At 37.4% G+C, this 18153-nt stretch overlaps 7 protein-coding genes and 2 non-coding genes across 9 annotated transcripts; 2 read left to right on the top strand and 7 right to left on the bottom strand.

Annotated features, from left to right (window-relative positions):
• Nucleotides 1–437: 437 nt before the first annotated feature.
• Nucleotides 438–3137, top strand: SGD1 (Sgd1p; the record flags this gene model as incomplete). Its single annotated transcript, XM_033912184.1, has 1 exon — nt 438–3137. The coding sequence occupies one exon, from the start codon at nt 438–440 to the stop codon at nt 3135–3137; it is 2700 nt and encodes an 899-aa protein (XP_033768075.1).
• A 103-nt stretch (nt 3138–3240) lies between these two features.
• On the bottom strand, nt 3241–5412 carry NUP2 (nucleoporin NUP2; the record flags this gene model as incomplete). Its single annotated transcript, XM_033912183.1, has 1 exon — nt 3241–5412. The coding sequence occupies one exon, from the start codon at nt 5410–5412 to the stop codon at nt 3241–3243; it is 2172 nt and encodes a 723-aa protein (XP_033768074.1).
• Nucleotides 5413–5591: 179 nt separating this feature from the next.
• SPAR_Ltrna16E lies at nt 5592–5663 on the bottom strand. Its single transcript has one exon. It is a non-coding gene; the product is annotated as a tRNA-Glu (tRNA).
• A 1568-nt stretch (nt 5664–7231) lies between these two features.
• Nucleotides 7232–7558, top strand: RPS25B (40S ribosomal protein eS25; the record flags this gene model as incomplete). The annotated part of the gene is made up of 1 exon (XM_033912182.1): nt 7232–7558. The coding sequence occupies one exon, from the start codon at nt 7232–7234 to the stop codon at nt 7556–7558; it is 327 nt and encodes a 108-aa protein (XP_033768073.1).
• A 1628-nt stretch (nt 7559–9186) lies between these two features.
• Nucleotides 9187–9258, bottom strand: SPAR_Ltrna15D. Its single transcript has one exon. It is a non-coding gene; the product is annotated as a tRNA-Asp (tRNA).
• A 1658-nt stretch (nt 9259–10916) lies between these two features.
• On the bottom strand, nt 10917–12068 carry MID2 (Mid2p; the record flags this gene model as incomplete). The annotated part of the gene is made up of 1 exon (XM_033912181.1): nt 10917–12068. One exon carries the CDS (start codon nt 12066–12068, stop codon nt 10917–10919), a length of 1152 nt encoding a protein of 383 aa, XP_033768072.1.
• Nucleotides 12069–13056: 988 nt separating this feature from the next.
• Nucleotides 13057–15039, bottom strand: CHS5 (Chs5p; the record flags this gene model as incomplete). Its single annotated transcript, XM_033912180.1, has 1 exon — nt 13057–15039. One exon carries the CDS (start codon nt 15037–15039, stop codon nt 13057–13059), a length of 1983 nt encoding a protein of 660 aa, XP_033768071.1.
• Nucleotides 15040–15382: 343 nt separating this feature from the next.
• REC102 (Rec102p) lies at nt 15383–16274 on the bottom strand (the record flags this gene model as incomplete). Its single annotated transcript, XM_033912179.1, has 2 exons — nt 15383–16099; nt 16176–16274. 2 exons carry the CDS (start codon nt 16272–16274, stop codon nt 15383–15385), a joined length of 816 nt encoding a protein of 271 aa, XP_033768070.1.
• Nucleotides 16275–16598: 324 nt separating this feature from the next.
• Nucleotides 16599–17810, bottom strand: NMA1 (nicotinamide-nucleotide adenylyltransferase NMA1; the record flags this gene model as incomplete). Its single annotated transcript, XM_033912178.1, has 1 exon — nt 16599–17810. The coding sequence occupies one exon, from the start codon at nt 17808–17810 to the stop codon at nt 16599–16601; it is 1212 nt and encodes a 403-aa protein (XP_033768069.1).
• Between the last annotated feature and the right edge of the window lie 343 nt (nt 17811–18153).

The following is an 18153-nucleotide window of genomic DNA, read 5'->3' as shown; positions in this document are numbered from 1 at the left end:
TACACTTGGGGCCAAATCTGGAAACGAAAAGATTGTTATAGATGATTCAAGATTTAAATGGACTAACGTCTCGCAAATGCCCAAACCACGTCCCTTTCAAAATAAAACAAAACTGTATCCAAGTGGGAAAGGTAGTAGTGTGCCATTGGACTTAACATTATTTACGTGAGTGTTTTTCTTTATACTTACGATAAATTATTGATTAACAAGAAAATCATTACTCGAAATCTTGGTTTTTATATAAGTTATTAAAATAAATATGGTATCTGCGATCTTTTAGAATTTTAACCTCTAAGTTTCTTGTCCTTTTCGCTGTGAAAATTTAAAAACCGGCAAAAAAAAAATGCGATGAGCTTACATGAAAGAGCACTCGAATTATCTACGACGCCTTTGATTAACTATAATAGCCAATATAAAGCGGCAAGTCCATTGAAGCAATGCAGAAAACAGATGGTATTAGAATTCCAGGCGTTATTTTGGACGAGTTGAAGACTCTCGACTACAGTCAGGATGAAAGGTTTTCTATTGCAGAAGGAAAAAAGAGAAAACGAGGGAATGGCAAACATTTGACCCGTAAAGAAAAGAGAAAGATGGAGCGGACTGAAAAGAAACGTAAAAGTATACCAACTAGGGAAATTAATCCGAACAGGCTAAAATCAACATCAACGTCTAAAAAGAGGAGTGCTAATGCACGTGTGAAAAATGTAGACGGACAAGCTAACAGTAGACATCCAATTTCTTCAGATGAATCAGAAAGTAATGAAAATTGGGGTAGCGATGAGGTGTTTACCGATGAAGGACCAGAAATGGATGCTGATCAAGCAATGTCTGCCGAAGAAACAATGAAAAAGCTAGAACTATTGAAACGGAAGGCAAAAGGTGTAAAAGGAGCAGAAAAGTCAGGGGAGATTGAAGCGAACCCAGGTGAAATGAAACACGTTCGTAATAAAGATGGAATTGAAAATTTTGTGAATTATCCGCTGGCCCCTTCTGACAGGTCAGCGTTTGAAAGGGACGAGATGAACATGCAATATTATGCAAAAAAGTTGGGCTTGAAAGGAGAAAAGAAGGCTATACATGCAAAAGATGAATTTGATGCTATCGGTGGACTTCTAGAAGGTTTGGAATACTTTGAAAATTATGGGAAGAGTGATGAAGAGTACGGAGATTTTGCCACAGAAACTAATTCTATGATAAAAGATGACGAAGCGAGTGAGAAAGCCTTTTCCTCTGATGATGATCTTTCAACTTCTGATTTTGAAAACTCCGATAGACTTGGTGAATCTGATGACGACAGCTTTGTGGATTCGGATGACAATGAAAAAAGAGAAAAGGAAAACCCCTATGTAGCTCCTACACAATCTGTAGGGAGTTATGTTCCACCGTCACTGAGAAAAAAATTAAACGATAATGAGAACAATAATGCTTTGTCCGAAATTAGCAAAAAGGTTAATTCCTCCCTGAACAAGCTTTCAGACACCAATATTACTATCATTATTACTGATTTAAACAGACTGTATGATTCATTACCTAGGCAGTATGTTACGGAATCGTTAAGCAAAGGGATATTGAATATCATAAGCCAAAATCAGAAATTGTTAGACGGATTCATAATGAATTATGCTGCTGTTGCATACACGCTATCAAAACTAAGAGGTATTGAGATGGGTGCATTTTTCATTCAGAAAACGGTAGAAGCGTTTCTGCAACATTACGAAGAGGAAACAGAAAATATGTTAAAAAATCAGCAGAACAAAATTATCTCCAAAATATGCAGCAACATCGCAACCCTATTATCGTATTGTTATAATTTTGGGTTTGTTTCATGTCGCTTAATTTATGACATTATTCGTATATTTGTAGCAGATCCTAATGAATTCACTACTGAGTTACTTTTACGGATTATATCCGTTTCAGGACAACTAATCCGGGGTGATGATCCCTCTGCTTTACGAGATATACGGTCGGAACTGTTGAAGAATGCCAAGAATTTAAAAGAACAGAGCCCGAGATTAAGATTTTTAATGGATACTATATCTGACTTAAAAAACAACAGGTTGAAGCCTTCAATTTTGGCAACTGATCATCATCCATTAAAGAAAAACTTACAGAACATTTTGAAATCTTCTTCTTCTCAGGAGCCTTTACAAGTTTCCCTTGATGATATCAAAAATATTCATTCCAAGGGGAAATGGTGGCTGGTTGGTGCTTCTTGGCGAGGAAACATGGAAAATGCTTTTGAGGTCTCAATCAATAATGGAGATGATACCAGTAAATCTAAGAAAGCTAAAATTTTAATTGAGGATGATCTTCTTGATGACATTCCAGACTGGAACGTAATCGCCAGGCAACAGCGCATGAATACTGACATTCGAAGAGCTATATTTATAAGCATAATGTCGGCTCAAGATTACTTGGATGCATTTAGTAAGCTTGAAAAGTTGAACTTAAAAAATAAGCAAGTTCTTGAAATTCCAAGAATTGTTTTACATTGTCTTTTGGCTGATAGTGGATCCAACGGCTATAACCATTACTACGCGTTGGTCGCGAATAAAATCTGCGAAAGGTACAGCCATTTATCGAAATCATTTCAATTCCTATTCTGGGATGTGATGAAAAAATTTGAGGACAAGGAATTCGATTCTGACAGCGATGCTGACGAAGAGGATGAGTTAGATGATAAGGAGAAACTACTTCGCATCTCAAACCAGGGGAGGTTTTTTGGATCGTTGCTCGCTAATGATATTTTGAAATTAGATGTCTTCAAGCATGTTCCATTTATGGGTGGACTAAATACAGAAGGAATGTTATTTATGGAGATACTGCTATTTCAGTTATTATTGGCAGTAGCCAAAAAAAGTGAGAGAAAGCTCAAGATGGATGAAAATGGAAGTAGGCGTGTAATCTACTCCGATGATTATTTGCGGGATATTTTAACAAAGAACATTAAATCGGAAAATACGCTATTTATTCTCAAAGGCTTGAAGTGGTTTATCAACAAGAAATTTAGATATCATAATTTTCTTGCAGGAAAAAAGGGAGATAAGGCTTTTGATAGAGATGAAAGAAGATTGGCTTGGGCTTCAAAAGCTGCCAAATCCATTATAGATATAGAGTTGGAAAATATAGATTCGTAGCGTGTTTTGAGATAGATTTTGTATTTTTTTATTTGCTCAGCTATAACCTTGAGCTACAAAATATAAGGATTCTATTCTATTCTATTTAATTTAATGTTTTTATTTACTCTTTTTTCATTTCTTTTTTTGCATCCTCGATGGCCTTCATAAATGAGCGGCCTTCTTCCTTCTGCTTAAATTTGACGATATAAGTTACCAGCTTCCCATCAGCTGCAACAGTGGGAGTTTTAATGAGATTTTCATTTCCGGGAGCTAGAGGTTCATATTTAAAGGAATTTACAACGGTTGCATTAAGTAATACATTACCCATGCCGTCAGACCTACAAAGTAGACGAACTTTAGAAGGATCGTCCTTCTTTCTCAAAAGCTTCATTTCGCCCACGCCTCTTGAATCGTATGATTTGGTTTCGGCATTGAAAGTCATTAACTTCGCTTTTTGCGAAAATAAAGCCGCTTCGTCTTCCTCACCGTTTGGCAAATTTATTGGTGTTGATTCTTCTGGAGTAACGTCTACTTTACTTGCACCTTGCGAATCATTTCCGGCGGCTTCTGGTGTCGATTCTTCCCTGTTATCATTTGTAGTAGTTTGATTACTTTTTTGTTCAAATGGCAGAGAAAACTTGAACCCTGTCGATGGTATAGAAGGAGCAAAAGATGTTGAAGAATTAGAAGGCGAATTTGCCGCTGTTTTTCCGAATGAGAAGGAAGGGGTATCATTTGATCGAGATGCACTAAATGAAAAAGGCTTTTTAACATCCTCTTTTTTGTCAGCGAGTGTAGAGGAGCCGAATGTGAATGTGGGGGCCTTAGCATCAGCGGTTTCAGCGGTATTTGTATTTCCTCCAAACGAAAAAGCAGGTTTTGTGGCTTCTTTCTTGTCATTTTCACCATCAAGTGCAGAGGGGGAAGCAGTTTTGACGGAGTCTTTGCTTTCACTTCCATTTGATGCGCCAAATGAAAAAAGTGGTTTTGAATCTCCTTTACTTTCCCTCTCTTTCTCACTGCCAGCGTTAGACATAAAATTGAAGGCAGGCTTAAAGGCAGGTTTTTCGACATCACCGTTACCATCCTTCTCAGTAGTCTCTTTTGCCGATGATGTTGCCGCACCAAACGAAGATGCTGGCTTTGAAATTTCATTGGAAGAGTTTGGGACTCCGAAAGTAAAAGATGGCTTAGATGCATCAGATGTATTCTTACTAGGTATCGAAAAGGAAAAGGATGGTTTCGTATCATTGCTATCGCTAGATTTTTCTGTTTTTGAATTAGAAGCTGAGGTTTCGTCATTCTTTTCTTCACTTTTTAATGAACCGGATGTGAAAGAGCTCTTTTCTGGCAATGGTTTGGCTGTCGTTTGACCAAATACAAAAGACGGTTTATTATTATGAGAATCTGCAACATTTTTTGCTCCAAATGTGAATGAAGGCTTGACGTTGTTGTTATTGTCTACATTGGTCTTGGCAGTTTCCGTAAATGAGAAGGGATTTTTACTCGTGGTTTGTTCAGAGGTTGAATTTGAAATGGTCGAAGAAAATGAAAATGGTTTAGCATTGGTTTCGGTTTTCCTTTCATTTTTGTCGGTATTTGGATTTAGTTTGAATACATCACTTGATATAGTTCCCGAAAATTTAAATTCAGGGCCCTTAATTTCTATATCATTTTCGCTATCACTTTCATCTTCCTTGGGGTTTCCTTTCTTGGGACCAAATGAGAAAACAGAATCCGAAATAGGCGGTTTGGCATCGATTGTGAACTTAGGTCCCTCCACCTTAACTTCTTCTTCGGATGAAGATTCAGAACTTTTTTGGTCATCTTCTACTTTGGCAATTGTATCGCCGTTTCCCTGGATTGTTTGCTTTGGATTCTCGATAGATTTTTTGGAAGCTTCTAAGATATTCTTTATGTATACCTCGTATTTGGCGAAAAGGGGTCTCAAGTCTGCCAACGGCTTGCTTAGAACCAAGTCATCTATCTTAGCCTTGAACTGGAGATTCAATGCTTTTAGTTTAGAATTACTTTCTGTAGTGGGGTTATTATTAACTTGAGCTGGAGTGTCATTTGTCTGTTTCAAAAAGCTAAAGGAACTAGCGTGCTTGGCTTCATCAGATTTTGCGGGAGCAAAAGGCTTAAAGGCCATCCTGCGCTTCGGCATAGCAATTTTTCTTCTATTCATGACAGCAGATGACGCAAGCTTAGTAGAGGGAGTCATGTCATCGTCAGATTCATTAGAATCGTATGTTTCTCTCTGTATTTGCGCATCAGCAACTCTTTTGGCCATATTGCTAACGATTCTTTTGAGTTACTTGTCAAGGACTTATATGAAAAAGGATGTATGCTCTTGTAGAGTTGAAAATTATTTGCAATTTCTAACGCTCATTCGGTGGAAGCTTGTTTACCACACAATGCTTTGAAAAAATAGTTTTCATTGAAAGTTGAAATAAAAAAAATTAAATATCGCTCCGATACGGGGAGTCGAACCCCGGTCTCCACGGTGAAAGCGTGATGTGATAGCCGTTACACTATATCGGATGACAACAACGGAAAATACTACGTTGCAGTCTTGTGTAACACAGTGCTAAGAATTGTAACACAGTGTTGAGAATAGCCTTTTCCGAGAAGCCTCCGCCTCGCGAGGATATCACTGAGCTTCCGAGCTCTCCATAAAGTTTGGTGACTGCTTCTCATAATATATGTCATCTTCTCCCACCGTATATGAGCAATATGAATACTCTTAAATAGATGATGTTTGATTCTTATCCCAATAAATACTATTTCTTGTATATAGAAGTTATGCTAGAAGTTCTTCATATGTATCTAAAAATATGAGAGGATGTAATTAACTATTTGCATAACAATTTAAAAGGCGTATACCCTTTCATTACGAACTCGTAGATCCTAGTGAATTATAATCCATTGCACATCGGTCTCTATTATTCTAGTCATCGTAATCGGCTAGGAAGTATTCGTTTCCTAAACCGACCGATAGAACCTGCATAATACACTATCTTTACCATGTGAAAATGGCTAAAATACAATGCCGCATCTAGCTCCCCTTTTCGCGGCATAGTACGTTCAGATAGCACCTGGGAGAATCACAAATATCAACATTCTTGATTACCTGATATTGAAAGGCAGCCAAGATATTAGATTATGCTCACTATTGGATTTCATTCCAATTACGTTTCTGAGGCGGGCATAAACTAGACCTTCTCGACAAGATTTCCCCCTGAAGGGACAACATTTTACAATCACGGGCAACTGCTACGTGAAAATGGGTATGAACACGTAATTAATTACATAAAAACCCAACTGGTATTGATGCAGTTTTATCACCTTCTGAATTCCGGAGAAATTAATTCCTCCTTCCCTTTGCCTCCGTGCCTCCCGAAAAAATTAAACTGAATCCTTGCACCTCAAAAATATTTTGCAGAGCTTTTTTTTCGGCTCCTTGTCCTGGTGCCGTTAATAATGTACGCCAGAAGTTTCACAGATGTGCTGGAAGTAGTCGCGGGTATGTAGCTTCGTAGGCATCGCAAGGCAGGCCAGATGGGTAACGGGCAATGACTGCCTGGTAAATATTGAAGAAGTTACTTGCTAAGTTATATCACAGGGAATAATTTGCAAAAATTGTTGTCAAACTCCCCTTATAGAGAACACCAAGCAACTAGTTATTAAGGTATGTGCAGTTAATTTACGGGAAGAAGATATTTGAAAGGACTAAACCGACACCTGAACCAAAATCTGGGATTTGCCAAAACTATGGAATAATAGTACGATGCATGATACCCGAGGAAAAGTGAAAGTAGTGGATAGATAGTAGGCACAAGTCTTTAGGATTTAATGCGACCCATAATGATGTCAATTTCAGCTAGGTACTATGACGTGCTATATTATCTATTAAATCTATTGAACAGGTCTTTATCATTCCGAGGCCACCGCGCACTTTCTCTAGAGGTTATTTTGTTCTTGGCTTAACCTTTATTTGATGGACCAATCGTATTTTAAAGGGGCTAGAATATCTCCGCGTATTTTTTAATAGAATTTTAGACACTAACATTAATTTACACTCTTTCTTATATCCCAGAACATAATATAACATGCCTCCAAAGCAACAATTGTCCAAAGCTGCCAAAGCCGCTGCCGCTCTTGCTGGTGGTAAGAAGTCCAAGAAGAAGTGGTCAAAAAAGTCCATGAAGGACAGAGCTCAACATGCCGTTATTTTGGATCAAGAAAAATACGACAGAATCTTGAAAGAGGTTCCAACTTACAGATACGTCTCTGTCTCCGTTTTGGTCGATAGATTAAAGATTGGTGGTTCTCTAGCCAGAATCGCTTTGAGGCATTTGGAAAAGGAAGGTATCATCAAGCCAATCTCGAAGCATTCTAAGCAAGCTATCTACACCAGAGCTGGTGCTTCCGAATAAATCTAAAATCAAGAAATAAGGTAATAAATTGTTTGTCTTCTTCTTTTTTCGTTTAATCATATAATAATTAAATAGTCATCATTCTAAAAGGATAATTCAACCGTATTATATTACATCATGCATAAGGGCTGTTCTGGCGTAACATAGTCCTTCCGATGTACGAAATATGCTCAAATTAAGCAATCTTCTATGTGGTAAACCCTAACAAAAGCTCCTGTTATTATCGTATGTAACGATATTATTGCGAATTTTCTTCCAACATCGGGAGAAAATTTTTCTTCAACATATATAAGGATCGTTCAAACTTTTTAGTCGAGCTGAAAAAAAGGTACCTTCCTTTAAGTTCACAACAATGTTAGCCAAAACAATTTTTGAAAGAGCAGCAGTAACTCTAATCTTCAGCTAGGTTTAACTAATGTTGTAATAATCGGCTCTTCGTATGCTAGGAAGCATTGCCAATTATGTCGATATAATTTAGATACTTGCTGAGGATTCTTTACGAGGTCATCTTTTTGATATTGCTTTTAGTTTGGGAGGTATCGAGGTTAAGCGTGATTATAAAAATGATTTAAATATTTTTCTGAGGAAGTATATGCAGGACATATTGTGAATTAGGAATTCTTCGTTTATGATCTGGCCTCTTTATTTTTCAACTTAGACCATATTAAAAACTGCTCCAAATTTGTCACTGATTAAGATTATCCGGTAAACATTAATTTTCTTTTGTGATTATTATGAGTCCATAATATAGTATTGATAAACGGTATATCTTTGGAACGTTTTATTTGATGAATAGACACCACAATCGTCTTTTTTTATCCGGCGATGATTCCTTTAGAATATGTGCCGCGGATTACATCATGCATCACCATCTGATTTTAACCCATTATATTACCTGGATTTTCGTTATTTCCATTGTTTATCAATATTAAAGAAAATTAGTGATCGGAGAAATTACTGTTTTTAAGCTATATAAATTAAACGTGGAATGTTGTTTATAATGATGATAAAATTTACTTTTCAGTTCTGCTTCTGAACCAAAATAATAGGAAGATAACCAATTTTACCAAAGCTCAAATCTGATTTTATTCAACATTCTCTGTAATTATGTATAATCTTGCGTTCTTACACTCTTCTGTTTGCTGTAAAGAATTCTTGTATCATATTTCTTGTGCCGGTCCAGTTGTTACATCTGACGAGAATATATCTCATATTTTTGTCTCTGTGAATTAAAAATTGCATTAGCTATTGTCTTTATATTGCTTTATAGCATCATTGACACACCTAGTCAACGATCGAGTTTATAGTATTGATCCGCTGATTAATAAGCAAAGCATTGTTTAAATTTTTTTGGATATTTTAGAGTATCTTTCTCCTCAGGTTATTCTTATTTTTCTTTAATAGTTTAAATTTAGTTGTAAAATTCATGTAATGTGAAGGCAACAAAAGAAAGGTGAAAATAATTAAATAGTAAGTAAACCATTAAATGGGAATATTTCACAAGAAACATCTACAACGAAAAAAAAATGCTTGCGTTAAATCGAGATAAGATAATAGAAAAGCTTTAACTCAATGCTTTTGTCAAGCTCTTCCTCGGTAAATGAAGAAAATATAGCTGGAAAAAAAAACTCCGCGACGGGGAATTGAACCCCGATCTGGCACGCGACAAGCGCCCATTCTGACCATTAAACTATCACGGATCGTTTTATATTAACCTGTTGTATCTCGATATAAAATACATGAACGATTATTTGCTATCCGAGATTCTGCCTTCCGCCGTTTAGCCAGATTTAGATTTGAGAATTGGGTGAATAATTAGATAATTGTTGGGATTCGATTGTTGGTAAAGGTTATACTAGTACGTATACAAAATATACTAGAAGTTCCGCTCGAGGATATTGGAATCCACAAAAGGATATCGATAGTTCTACATAATAATGTTATTATTTTTTCTTTCGTTTTATATGTTGTCATTTATTATCCTATTACATTATCAAGCCTTGCGTCTCAGCTTCAACTAAATTTGAAGACTGCTTCTCAATCTTTATATCATCTTCTTGCACCGTATATGATGATATAGAAGTAATATTAATACTAGTCAATATGTGATAGTAGATTCTTATTCCAACAGTATTAAGACGGCGAACACTCTAATAGTAACACGACCAAACCCAAAACACAGGATATTTTATCCTTTCAATTTTCTTTTATTCAGAGTAAAGGGCAGCAGGTTTATATCATATTTTTTTGGCAGTTCCGTTCTTATTCCTTCTCCATTCAATTCCTTGTAGTTTTAGCAGTAGATGTTCAGTTTTAGTATAGTGCAACCTCTAATTGCAACAGTAATTCTTTACCTTTAAATTAGTCATAATTTCGATTCCGGTTCATATTAAAGTCTGTTTCGCTGTTCCTCTTAAAATAAGTCATCGAAAAGTATATATCACATCAACGCTCTTTTTATTTACAAACTACAAGCTCTGAATTATATAATTGCTTGCCCAACCACCTAGCAGTGAATCACCTTTTTTTTTTGTAACGCTTGTTTTGCATACCAACTACATCACCCTGTCACAACTATTGCCTTTTGCGTCATCATTAAAAACTCGGCTACCCATATACGCGCTTTGTTACATCCAACGACTACTGGCTGGCTTCGTCCCTACGATAAAACAACTAGAAGAAACAATTAGGTCCAAAGCACAATCTTTCCCTTCAGCTGTGAAAATAATGGGAGCTAAACCCCATTTACCTCCATCCCGTACTCAAACTGCAAAGCCCAAAAAACGAACCCCACCAAAATATATGAGAAATACAACCACTTGAGCTTTTACACAATTTTTTGATTTTTGATAGTAGCATTTTTATAACCGGGACTTTATCCTAATTTTGTCTACCAAGAACTTCAGAGGGACTCCTTCACGTATAGTTGACATTTTTTCAGAGAAATTTACAGGACTCGGTAAGTTTTCAGTAAAAGTACGGACATCTATGGATTTATCAAAATTAGAATACAGCGGTCTACATGAGAATCAATGACCACTGTTTCGGAAAAATGTTTTTCTTTGAACCAACTAAATCTCTAATGTAAAAAAAATAAAAACAACCAAAAGTTGAAGCTTTTGAAGTTGTCAAGCTCTACTGTTTTATGCTATTGCGATTATTTTTTTAATGTAATTAATGTTAACTTTCTTTTTAATTAGAGGGTATGTAATGCTAGTCCTAGATAATAAGGTGATCGTCGTGAAAGAACTCATGAAGCCCACCTACTCAATATCGGAAATATAATTAAGATGGTTAATTTACAATAGTTGAGGAATGAAAAGTAGCTACAAGCACTAAATGATGTGAATGGATATGACTAATAATTTCGTGGTGATAATTCGTTACCTTGTTCATCATAGAATTTTTCTTCTACTATATCGTTCGATGCAACGCTACTATTCATATGCTCCCCACCACTATTGGTATTATCATGATTAGCGTTGTTGGCGGTTGGTAATACGCTATCGCTATCCCTTATCCTCATGTCAAAAAGGGAACTTTGATCCATCACGTCATCTGCCTCATCCAGGTCTAGACCACCTGCGGACGATGCACTACCACCCAATGGTGAATCAGAGTGGTATTCATCACTTACTTTCTTACCCAAAAGCATATACCACCATTTAGTAAATTTGTTAGCTCTATAGGCTGTAACGACCTTACCATCTGAATCAATAAAGTCGGTCCTCGATGACTGGATACAAAACATGTAAATTAAGACCAATATTACCAAGATCAGTGGTACACCAATACCAACCACACAACCAATGACAATATTTCTATTTTTCTTGGAAAGACCTGAGCTTTTGGATTTATTACTTGAATCAGCAGTCGCTGATGGTGTATAGGTAACCGTAGTATAGTGGTTTGAAAGAATTGTCTTACCATTGATAATACTGGTGATAGTGCTTCCTTGATTGTAAGTAGTAGTAGACGGTGTAGAGGAGGTTGAAGGCGCAGAAGTGATTGTTGACGGAGATGATGATGATGAAGAAGAAGGAGACGACGTTGATGATGACGAAGACGAAGAAGATGTTGAGGTTGGTGTAGACGATGTCGATGACTCGGAAGTTGAGGAAGTTGATGACATGGAAAAGGATGAAGAGGATGAAGAGGATGAAAAATCCGAAGAAGCAGAGGAAGAGCTGCTAGTGCTTGAAACAGATGAGAAACTAAATGACGTGAACGATACGGAGGCAACGCTAGTAGACGAGGTAGTATGCGATACGACGGATCTACTTGATGCTGATGAAGTAGAGGAAGATGAATCAGCACCCGAAGAAGAAACCATACTCGATGATAAGAAGGTACTTGATGAACTCACTGAACTTATGGAAGGACGTGTGCTGGACACAGCTGATGAATTAGAAGATGATGATTGCACGAAAAATTGGGCCTGTATCGTCGATATACATGACAGTATTAAAAGCAATAAATAGAGACTGTTCTTGCTTGTGAAAGACGACATCCTGTGGTTTGCGTATATATTATGTTCAATCTCCAACGAAAGTAACGAAATAATAACAATATTTGTTTAGCGAGAGTAAAACGTGGTATATCTTTGAAGTGGGGAGATCTTTGTGGATCTAGAATGTGTTTAGAAAATAGTGGTGTTCTTTCCTGGGCTAACAAAAGCGCAAAGTCAACTTTAAATTATTTCTCAAATTCGCAATCTAAATGTATACCTTCCTTTTATGGTTTATTACGGATAATATGAGGGATCAGAAAGATGGTCCACTGTACTAGTTATCTAGTTTGAAAGTTTTAAGTGGTGCGTTTGTTCAGTAGTCGAAACTAGAAAATAATGGGGATGATCTGAAACCAACTTGGTTATTGGAGAGTTGTGTTAAACTAGACACAGGAAAAAAGAGTGGAAAAACTGGGGTGATGTCTTTATGTTCTTTATGACCTTCTTAATGTGAAGACTAAGAAAGCAAAAACCGCAAAAATAACGGGTAAAGACTGATTCAAAACTGAAACAGTAAATTCATTTACCATCCCATCTAACGGTGCTCCTTCTGAATAGCCAATGCAAACTCCTACAAAAAAACTGCCATTTTTCCGCACAGACCACGCCGCTCAGCCTCGAGAAACATTCCTCGCGGCATTTCCGTGAGATCTCTCAATTCATTTCTTTTTTTAGATTTTTTTCCGTTTTCCACTCGAGTAATTTCGCGTTTTCGTAGAGCGCGACAACCTATAAATAGACAGATTTGGAATTTCCTTTTCGGGCCTTCCAACTCTCCAATCTTGATAATGGGCATTTCGTGCTTGGCGGCTACTGACTTCGCCCTTTTAAGAAAATGAGACAATCACTGAAGCAGTTATGGTGTTTGTAATTAGTTATACATGCCTACACATACGCAGATATATAAAAACATATAGAGTATCGCTTTGAGGATTCTCGGTGGAAAGAATAAACGTACGTCGTGGAGCTCATTGAAAGTATCCATTAATCATTTCTTTTTCCCCTTTTTCTTGTTCCTCTTATTTTTCTTCTTATTATTGTTGTTGCTGTTGCTACTGCCGTTATTTTTTTTGGGTTCTTCAGTAGCCAAAACGTCATCGGCAGCTACGTCAGCTTCCGTCGTCTCCTGCTCTTCCGTGATCTCACTGCCTTCAATAGAAGCAGAAATATCAGTTTTTTGGTCAGGAATATTTTCGTTCGAAGCAGCTCCTATGGAAGGATCGTTTGCATCATCTTGTGCCCCTGCAACTATTTTTTCTGGTTTTGTTGGTTCATTGCATGGGTCCACTGTAGCATTTTCAGTGGCGACTTTAGGTACGGTTTCAAGTTCTATATCTTCTTCTTGATATCTCGGAGCAGCGATTTCATTAGAGGATGCATAAGTTCCTTCTGCAGGTTCATTGGTTTCCTCTGAAGGTTCAGTGGTTTCCTCTGCAGGTTCACTGGCTGGTTCTACAGGTTCATTGGTTTCCTCTGCGGGTTCACTGGCTGGTTCTACAGGTTCATTGGTTTCCTCTGCGGGTTCACTGGCTGGTTCTACAGGCTCGCTGGCTGGTTCTGCCGATTCATTTACTTCCGGGGTTTCAGATTCAGCTTCTAAATGTTCGGATTCCACGGGGAAGTCTTCTGTGGTTTCGTCATTTTCCCTTACAACTTCTTTATTTATATCGTTTTCGGCTCTTTCTTCAGTCCCCGCCAATCCATCACTAGCTTGCTCGTTAATGTGAGTATCGGCATCGTCAATCTTCTGATCTATTGCTTCTTCATTCGAAAAAGTTTCAGCCACAGTTTCGGTGGGTTCTTCTTCCATGCCCTCTGCGGAAGAGGCCACTTTGTTTTGGTCGATATTTGGAGTACCGACAGGTTCACTTTTCAAACTCCGTAGCGATGGATTGACAGTTTCAACAGTGGTTTCATTCTCCAAGGCGGTTGAAGCATGAAATGTGTCTTCCGTAGGGCTTACTTGAGCGGCTTCATCTTCATTCTTTCCTTCTTGTTCCTTAACTTGCGAAAGCTTGTCCTCATCATCATTATGCGATGCAACCTGTTCGAGATCTGTAGTGTCCCCGAGCTTCTTATTTTCATCTGCTACTTCGGGTACCGGTTCATTTTCCTTCGAGTGTGAAAGTTCTTCTTCATTTACTGGTGGGAATGTGTAGTTTTTCAGTATACTTTGGTCTGCGTCCAAGTAAAATCCTCTAACACCGACAATTCTTTTCTCGACCTCACAAGCTCTCACCCATTCTGGTCTGACAATTGGTATGTTGTTGTGCTTTGCCTTTATCAGCTCTTCATTGCTTTCTTCATTATCCAAATCGTTACAGACAAAATGCGTAGTATCTATGGCAACGTGACGTTGTAAAGGTCTCGCGCCGATGTGAGACAAACATTGAGATATCTGTACGTCTGAAATCTCTTTCAATGAATCCAATGGACCCAAACATACAGTAATACCAGACATATCTGTCATTTTATGTGTACGCAATATAATTTTTTCGGACCACAATGTTCCTGACGTAGTTATCAGCTTCAATTGGAATTCGTATGGCGTGTCAACAGAAAGACCGGATATTTTTGTGGTAGTCACTTTAAATGGATTTGGAATTACCATCGAACGTATTCCCTTCCTATAAAGGATCAGAGATTTCAATTTTGCTGAGCCAAGTTTCAATGGTTCCCATGCAAGAACACAGCTTGTTTGCGTAACGTTCACAATTTTCAAAACTGGGCTTTCTGGTTTATGAGTACCATATTTCTCCAAGATTTTAGCTTGTATACTCTTAAAATGGTTTCTTTGTTTTCGTTCTTCCTCTAAATTTTGAGATACTTGCATTTTAATGATAGATCCAGCTTTAACATTTTCTGGTAATAATACTGTAGGAAACTCAATAACATGATGATCCTGAGTAGTCAGTAACGCCAATGAGGCATCCAACTTACCTACTGTTAACAATACATCAACTGAAGACATTGCTCGCTACTCTACTCGGGTCTTGAACGGAAATGCAACACACACTTAACTTCGATAATATTTAACATCCAGGTAACAAGTAACGAGGTTCTTTAGAAAGGAGAAACTCGAAAGACCGAGCGAACATTTAAAAAAGAAGGGAAGCTTCAAACCATCCGTCTTAAGTGACCTCTTTTAAACGGCTGATACGCAGCCTCAGGAGGGAATGGTATGGTTCAAGATAAGGACAGGTAGGTTAGTAGCTAATGCGCAATGCTACAAACGGAAACAGCATTACGTAACTATTTGCTGACTGAAATCGGAATTGCCCAAAGGCACTTGATTAGATTATGTTTTATGCGTTCTACTTATTATACTTCACTGCCGGTAAGGAAAAAATTTGAAAATTCTGAATTGGAGGGCTTCTTCTCCGACAAAGAATTTGATACACGGTTGTCGAAGATTTGTCTTGGGCAATCATGTTGAGCATTATTGGAAGCAGTACCGAAGTGTTCGTTAGGGCGTACGATATCGGGGCGAGCGAACTTTGCTGCCATTTCAATCGGAGTCTTGAAATCATGGAGAAGACCATCGGATATTCAAACTCCAATTGGGAAACTATTAAAGACGAAAAATATTCGTTAAAATGAGGGATAACCTGGCTTATTTCGACAAAATTCCCCCCTTTAGAAAAAAAATTGACAGTCGTGGATAACTCAGAAAGGTAATAGATTTCAGGATATCCTTTCGCATGCGAATGAAGCTCCCTAGGCTTGTTTATGAACGTATTTATTTGAGCGTCCGTTAGAATTGTACATTTTAAATTGAGAACGATGCAATTTTCTTTGGTGCTTACGTCTTGAACTTTATAAAACAATTGCTCCTCCCAAAAGTGAACACTTGAACCTACAATTTCGCACAATTTCGTAAAAAATTCTTGCTCTTCTGTAACTAATTGATTGTTCATTTTAAAACTCAGTTTAATCTTCACTTTTCCTGGTAGAATGACAAACCTACCAGTTATTATAGTTAGTAACGTTTCATTCATGGTTGCAGTTTCAATTTTGAATGAGGAAACATACTTTTAACATTCCAGGTGATAATATTGGAATATACAATGAACTTGGATCTATTACATCTGGTCCCTCGATACGTACGGTTGAAGTCCAAGAAGATAATAATTTTCCTGTCTTGTCATTATTCACAGGCCCACAGCTTTCTAAAAAGACGGTGAAGAATGTAATATCTTTCGCCATTAGGGTATATCTAGGATTGTCGGAAGCCAATGATGAGCTGATAGGCTGTTGCAATTTTTTCCTTATTATTCGTTTTCCTTCCAATTTTTTATCTTTAATTTAACCGCTGAAGGTTTTAGGAAGTTACTTCAAGAGAAAAAGGCGGAGAAAAAGTGTAAAATTGAATTATACTACAGATAGAAAAAAAAAATACTAAAATACAGATGGGTAGGTCATATATCACATTTCTACTCACTTATACATTCTAATTAATGGATAAGGGGAAAAAATTAGAAACTGTAAAGAGAAAGATGAAAAAAGAACGAAGCAATTCCGGATGGCAAATCATTCTTTGTTTCCAAGAACTTGCTTGACAGGCTCAGTTTGATCCACATACAGTCTATGTTCTTGGATATACCTGATAACCGAATTTGGTAACAGATATTGCACAGACATGGCGCGTCTGATAAATAGACGAACTTTCGTGGAAGAAATATCATTATAGATGAGTTGCTTAATGATAAGAATATTCCTTCTGTGCTCATACATAATATCGTGGGATAACAAAAAAGATCTTACATCAGAACCAGTACGTTCTACAATCAAACAGCCGTAATTACCGAGAATGTGATGTAAATCGGCGTCCGCCCAAACGTTTGGTTCACCCATTGACTCTATTAGATCACCACCGGCTAATAACATTATTTTTACACCAATTTTCTCTCCAGTAACAGTAGCCACTCCACCTCTCTTAATATTGATTTCGTGATTAAAATGATCCAAGACTTTAGCAGTTCTTGTATATGAGGGTTGCAATGATTCCCATGCATCCACCATCAGCCAAGATGATGTTCTTTCACAAGCCAATTCACACATACGTACTCTATGGTAGGATGGCGCCAAACCTTGCTTTTGATAGTTATCACTAACAGGGGAGTAATAACCACCTATCACTTCAAACCTTGTTTGCTCAGAGATGGCATCTAAAGCCATTTCGAACATTCTTAAGTGCAAATATGTGATTGGTGAGAAAGACCCACATGCTACTATCACTAACGGCAGTTTATTTGGGTCCAATAATTTTCTCGATAATCTGTGTGAGGGGAATTCGTAGTCTTCCAAAGTTCTTGCCTGACGAACGATTCCGTGCGGAACTTCTTCTAAATCAGCAATCTGATATTTTTGGACACCTCTGGTTTCTGATTCTGTGGTTGAATCCGAACCGGATCTTTCCTTAGACCTAAAATCCGCATCGTCCTCTTCAGATGACACTTCTGCAGAAAGTGGTTGAAAATCGTCTTGGTTCAATGGAATGTGCTGATGTTTTTTATCATTACCGTCTTTGAGAGCGTGATGGTGATGATGATGATGATGGTGTTTAGGATGCTTTTTCTTCCTCTTAATATTGAAAGGTGCATCTATAGAGGAATTCGCATCCGCTAACACGTATGGAATAATTGGAATAGATTTGGGAATTTTAGATTCTGGATCTGGTGGAGGATTCAATTCCTCGTCTGCAGATGGCGGTTTGAAATCTGGAGCTCTTGTAGGATCCATTTTTCTTCTTTTTTTTTATTCCTGGTGTAATTACTTGACGCTAGCAGTTTCTTTTTAGAGTAATCGGTTTTTTTTTCCCTCCCAAATTTTTCTAATTTGTTATTACCATGTAGATACAATAAGTCTTTATGAAATTGTAAATTAGGTAAAGAGGTTTGTTTCTCCAACAAATGGAATAGATGACTGACTATTATCTATGACAAGGCGTACGAAAAAACTACGGTAAACCCATTGTGAAATGAGGGGAAACTAAAAAAATATGGATAAAGAATCCTCGAGCAATAAAGTTCGTAAATCTTTGTAGACGTTTTATCCTACGTAAGCGGATGCAGCGCAATTCCAG

Source organism: Saccharomyces paradoxus (assembly GCF_002079055.1).
Source record: "Saccharomyces paradoxus strain CBS432 chromosome XII sequence".
NCBI classification, from domain to species: domain Eukaryota; kingdom Fungi; phylum Ascomycota; class Saccharomycetes; order Saccharomycetales; family Saccharomycetaceae; genus Saccharomyces; species Saccharomyces paradoxus.
This window is presented reverse-complemented; position numbering and strand designations above follow the sequence as displayed.